General features: G+C 40.1%; 2 protein-coding genes across 2 annotated transcripts in view; both read right to left on the reverse strand.

The window, feature by feature from the left end:
• Positions 1-1,152: 1,152 nt before the first annotated feature.
• Positions 1,153-2,927, reverse strand: LOC147911850 (melanoma antigen preferentially expressed in tumors-like). The gene has a single exon (XM_087427711.1). It carries the CDS (start codon positions 2,726-2,728, stop codon positions 2,414-2,416), a length of 315 nt encoding a protein of 104 aa, XP_087283837.1. The 5' UTR covers positions 2,729-2,927; the 3' UTR covers positions 1,153-2,413.
• Positions 2,928-2,934: 7 nt separating this feature from the next.
• LOC101390389 (melanoma antigen preferentially expressed in tumors-like) overlaps positions 2,935-6,173 on the reverse strand; it is a 12,002-nt gene continuing 8,763 nt past the window's right edge. Inside the window, 2 exon segments of the mRNA XM_087426421.1 lie at positions 2,935-4,386; positions 4,844-5,004. Of these exon segments, the coding sequence (XP_087282547.1) occupies positions 3,702-4,386; positions 4,844-5,004 (846 nt within the window). The 3' untranslated portion in view covers positions 2,935-3,701.

Below are 6,173 nucleotides of genomic sequence, written 5' to 3' on the forward strand. Positions count from 1 at the left end.
TTAGGGCAGGGGAATAGTAGCCCAGAGTGTAAAAGCCCTGTGAGAGCCCACAAAGAAAGTGATTGGGGGCTAGGGTTCTGTACTGGCTGGTTTGCATAAGAAAGGCATGCCTACCGGCCAGTAGGTTGCTATTTCTAGGAATTAGCTAGCCTGGGGAGGGGCAGTCTCTCCTGTGTCAGAAGGCTCCCGACGTCAAAACATCACGAAACACAGAAAATTAAAAGGAGTGATTAATACATAAACTAAACAGAAACAGCCTCTGCCTGCATGGAGCTTGTGGTCTAGTGGCATGTTGTCCAATAGAAATATAATAGGAGCCACGTCAAAAAAAAGTAAAAACCAAACGAAAACGTTAAAAGGAATAGGTGAATTTAATTGTAATCATTATTTTATTTAACACAAAAGTAAAAAAAATTATAACTTCAACATGGAAACAATATAAATAAATGGTTAATTTTATACTTATTAGTAAGTCTTTGAAATACAGTGCATTATTTCAACATGTAAGCAACATGAACAAATTATTAATTTTGCATTCTTTTTTTCTTACGAAGTCTTTGAAATGGCATGTGTTATCATTTCGACAAAGAAACAATACACACAATTCATTGATTAGTTATTTTAACATGTTTGTCTTTCTAAGTCAGAAATGCAGTGTTATCGCAAAACGGAAATAATAAGAACCAATTATTAACTACATTAATGATTGATTTTTACATTCTTTTCTCTAAGTCTTTGAAATGCAGTTTGGTATCATTTCAAGGTGTAAGCAACAAGAAAAAAAATTTTTTAATTATTTGTTTACTGAGTTTTTGAAATGAGTGTGTTATCATTTCAACATGGAAACAATATAAACATATCATTAATTACTTTTACATTCTTCTTTCTTACTAAGTCTTTAAAATGCAGTCTGCTTTCATTTAAACAAGGAAACACTGTATACAAACTATTAACTATTTTCCATTCTTTTTTGGTTACTAAGTCATTGAAATTCAGTATAACAGTTCAACATGTAAGCAATAGGAAAAAACTATTAATTTTACATTCTTTTTTCTCAATAGGTCTTTGAAATGCAATATTTTATCATTTTGACATGTAAACATGTAAACAGATCATTAATTAGTTATTTTAACATTTTTTCTTAGAAGTCTTTGAAATGTAATGCTATCGTTTCAACATATAAACAATATAAACAAGTGAATTTACATTCTTTCTTCTTTACAGTCTTTGACATGCAATATGTTATCATCTCAACATGTAAACAATATAAGTAAGTTACCAGTGATTCTACATCCTTTGTTTCTTACTAAGTCTGGGACATACAGTGTGCATTTAACACTTAGAGTACATCACATCTCAGAGCAGCCAAACTTCTACTGCTTAGTAGCCACGTATGGCTAGTGTGTACCACACTGAACAGTGCAACTCTAGTGGAAGAGCAGAGGGAGCAAATACATAAGGAATGGTGTGCACCATGAGGGAAACGTACGTGGTCCCTTAAGAGAGAGCAACAGCAGAGTAAAGCTACTTAAACAGGGAAGTAAGAGAAAACCTATCTGAGGAGCTAACATTTAAGCCATGACCTGAGGGTCGAGCAGCTATCCAACAGCAAAAAAAGGCCAACATGGATTCAGCAGAATATATAAGGGAAAAAGCGAAAAAAAACAACCGAGGGGTTTTGGGGAATAAATAATTTTCCTAAATGTCCTAAGAAAGAGTGGAGAAACTGACAAATCACAGGAACATGTGTACTCTGGGTGGTTTGAGAGCAGGGACTTTATTTTTCTTAGCACCTGAAACAGTACCTAAATCACAACAGATACTTGGTGAATGTGTGTGAAATAAGGAAAAACTGAGCCAGGGGTCTCCGAGCCGAGAAAGCAGGTAGCAACATGTTGATGCAGACACCAGTAGGTAGCGGGCATGGTTTGTTTCCTTTTACTTGCATTTGGTTTCTCATAAGCAACCTAAGGCAATCATAATACAAGATGTTTGCAGAACCCTAGAGGGCAAAATTATTGGCTTCAACAACTACCACATCCAGGAAGAGTTTCAATTGATCTGACTTGTGTCAAGTGCCCATAAGTGGGTAAATGGACCAGTCAGTGTGGACAGGGAAGTGACGTACCGTGACTAGGTTAGCTTACATCACATACCCAACACTGTGGTTAGTAACCAGAAGAGGATGTCAAGGGCCAGGGGCAAGAGATCCACAGGACCTTTCAAATTCCTCCATTTTTTTTCAGAGTTCCTCTTTCATAGAGGTCAGTTACATATTCAATCTTCCTAACCCCAGTTTCCTGGAACAGGAGAATTTTATATATGTGTCTCCAAAAACTTGAGCTTCAGGCAAAACACTGAGTGCTTTAATGGCCACACATCAGTGTTGAAACAACTCCCTGTACCGTGGAAATCACTCAGGACAAGTGGTCCAATTCATGTCATTCTGCTGAACTGCCTGAAGCATTTCCTTCAATTGGGCCTGCCCTTCTGCAAGTTTCTCTGGGTCCAAACTGCCAAGAAAATTCCATTGTTCATAGCAATGGACAGGGATGGGATAAACTACATGCTTCAGCTCCATCAAGGATGTTAAGTGCTGCAGAAGGCTCGTGAGCACAGGCATTGTAATGGGGTTGAAGGCAAAGCTAAGGACACGGAGATGGGAACATTGGCTCAGGGCTGGGATGACAGCAGAGAGAGTAGAATCAGTCATCAGGCAATTATGCATCTCCAGATGCTGCAGGGTGCCTGAGACCTTCTCCAGCAGAGTCTGGAAGGGCTCATAATCTTCCGAGAATATCTGGTTGTTACTGAGATTCAACAGCCTTAGGTGGCTGGCCTGAGAGCTCTGGGACAGGACAGTGGCATCTCTGTTAGAAAGGCCACAGAAAGATAGACACAATGTATCCAACTGAGGTGGCAGAACTCTATAGAGAGAAAAAAGAAAGGTTATTTCAGAAGAATGAGGATTGGACCAGGGCAGCAAGCCCCAAATTATAGGTACCTAAGGCTCTAGAATAAACTAATTTGTACATATTTTGCAACAGCGGTTAATCATGTGGGCTTTGAAATCAGACTTAAGAGATGTGTGATGCTGAGGAAGTTACTTTTCCACTCTGAGATACAGGTTTTTAATCATTAAACTGTGTACAAAAGTAATTATTATACAAGATTGTGGAAAAGATTAAGTGAAAACAATTGTATGCACTTAGGATGTACAACATAATCAATGGTGAGTCTTAGTCACTTATTAGGTGAGGATGAGTCTGGGAAAGCAGCCAACTGAGGGTTCCCTTTGACTAGTTCCCAGATGACAAGTTCTCCATTCAGGGTCTAAGCCTTGGGGAAAATACAGGAGCAAAACGTTAGGGCAGTGTTGACTACTGTGGCCAGTCCATGGGGATGTGCATCAGTGCTACAGCATCAAACGTTTCTCCATCCGAATGCCTCCCCTTCCTCTCTAGAGAGCTGTAAATGCCAACAGGAGAAGGCCTGAGTCTTTTTCACCAGTATATTTACAGACCTATGATAGTGTCTGCACATGGTCAACTGACTGACTGAATGAATGAAAGAATGAGCACAGTTTCCTTTTCTAATCTTGTCTTTCTCCTCACCATGAGGCACCTCTCTCTAGCCTGGCCAGTTTCAAACTCCCAGCAGTGCCCATGCTGAGGTGGAAGGAGAAATAGGTTACAAGGAGCTCAGGAATATCCAAACACGGTCTCTTTTCCTGTCTGAAAAATGGTGTGTTCATGGAACCCAGGTTCCTTCCCACCCCCTCGCCTGAGCAGTTTGTGCAGTTGATCTGTGAGGCGGAAGAAAGCCAAGCTGAGCTCCTGGAGGTTGTCCAGCTGCCCAAGCCAGATGAGAAACGTCCTGAAGTTTCTCCCCTTACAAGATTTAGAGGGGATGTTAGACAGACTAAGGCTGTTTAGGTGGATGGTCTGAGCCAAAAGGGTGGTGACTCCACTCAGATAAGCCCGATCCACTTCCACATGATCAGTGAATCCCAGATCCAGAAACTGCAGGAGACTTTTGTGGGCAGAAAGTTTATCGATTTGCAAATGTCTGCAGCAGAGGTGCAGGGACTCAAAGCTCTGCTCAACCTTACTCTGAAGGAAAGAAAGAAATTGCTTTGTTCTCAAGGTATCATTGAGGGAAAGGTCCACTAATAATTCCATGGGTTCCCAGGGTGACTGAAGCTCAGACTCTGAATTAACAATTCCAAGGCACCTGACACTATGCTGGGCTTCTTCTCTTTTAAGGATAGAGTGCTGAGAATAAACACAAGACTGAAAACAGAAAGGGAATGTGGTCTTGATCTCCAAGCATGTTGTCCCACAGTCCACGTCCTGCCTTAAATCTAGGATCCTCAGTTTTGGCCCCCTGTAAGGAGAGGAGACAGAATATGTGAGAGAGAGACGATTTGAATATAATCCAGCACGATCAATGATGGGAAGCAGGACAGAACTCTTTATCTCTGGTTTTCACTCCATATACCATTCACCAAGAAGTCCTTTCCATACAAATTTAGCATCTTTTATTCTTTTCCCCATACTTTCTTCACCTCTGGTCCTCCCCAGTCTCAATACCCATGTCCTTCTATGTAATCACACTCAGAAGGTAAATCCAACCATGGTATCCTCCATCACCTCTATTCTATAATCAACTCTGTAAGACATTGGAGTCCCTCAGGTGACCCCAACTGTTGGACCAATAGGCCCACAGAGCTCCTCAGCATTCACCATTGGCTACTTTTGGGAGACTGTTAGGTATTCCCCTGCCCCAGGCCCCAGCATACCCTCCTGCTGACTCACAGTGTCTCTATCGGACATAGTCTTACCAAGAGGCAGAGTTCTGGACAGGGAGGATCTGCAGACCATCAATCATGGCTTCCAAGTTTTCATAGTATGACTCTCATACTCTCAACGTCCCAAGATGGAGACAGCGAAAGGGCACCAAAACAAATAAACAAAATGAACAAAAGATGTGGACTTTGCTATACTGGCAGAAAATGACATCATTAAACTAAGAATCTTGTGAAACAACCCAATTTCATACAAACGAACAAAAGAAAGGGGAATTGCACAGAAAACATTGCAAAAAAAGATGAGGAAACAAAATTTCACACATATTTAACAACCACAAAGCAGAAGGAGACTGTAAGTCAACACTCCAAACAGAATTAATTATACTCAAGCAAGCATTTGAGGATATGAAAGCTACCTTGAATCAGAATATTTTTAAAAATCTAAAACCAGAAATGGACTAAAAAGAAAGTCTGAAGTAAAGATTTTATATCCAGCTGGGGTGTCCTTCAAATATCACAGCCTATAGAAAAACAGTTTTTCAACATAGAGGAACTTAGGAAATTCTGCACCCCTCAGCCCTCCCTGAGGAATCTACTAGACAGTGGTCTGCAAACTGTGGCTCCTTGTGCCAAATCTAGTCCACTGCTTGATTTTGTAAATAAAGTTTTATTGGAACAAAGCCATGACCAATCATTTACGTATTGCCCATGGATGCTTTTGCACTGCAATGGCAAAGTTGAGTAGTTGTGACAGAGGCACTGTGGCCCACAAACGTAAAATATTTACTATAGGTCTCTTTACAAAATGTTTGCTAGGTAATTTTCTAAAAGATGAACTGGGATTGTGATCTCCCATGCAATGACAGAAAAAAGCTTCACCAAAATATCTGATGGTGAGCATTTTACATCTAATACTAAAATCAAGGTGGAGGAAAGGGGGGAAGACTAATGTACAAATGCTTTATGTTGTGAAAAAACAGAAATTGTGCAACTAAAAGTGAGAGAAGGCAGAGGAATAGAAGAAAACAGAAAACCTTTTTGTCATAACACAGTAGGTGAGTGTTAAATGATACTGGGTGGAGGGGGGGAACCAAATGGACCAGATAGTAAAGTGTTAAGAAAAACAGGTGGTTAAGTATGATTTTTTAAAAAGCATTAAACATGAGAAAGAACATGTCTTAATGATAAAAGCCAAGATTCACAATGAAGATATAACACCTAGAAATATGTACACACCGAATAACACAGCAATCACCTTTATAAAGCAAAAAGGCAGGGAGATTTAGTTAAAAACACAGTAATGGTAAGAGTATACCAATCTCAGTACAAGGCAGATCAAGTGGTATAAAAGAAGAGTAGGATA

The sequence above is a fragment of the Ceratotherium simum genome, chromosome X, assembly GCF_057802395.1.
Source record: "Ceratotherium simum simum isolate JZ-2026a chromosome X, ASM5780239v1, whole genome shotgun sequence".
Taxonomy (NCBI): Eukaryota; Metazoa; Chordata; class Mammalia; order Perissodactyla; family Rhinocerotidae; genus Ceratotherium; species Ceratotherium simum.

Coding starts and splice junctions, on each gene's coding strand:
- LOC147911850 (XM_087427711.1), bottom strand. CDS start 2,728: ATGCATAATTGCCTGATGACTGATTCTACTCTCTCTGCTGTCATCCCA.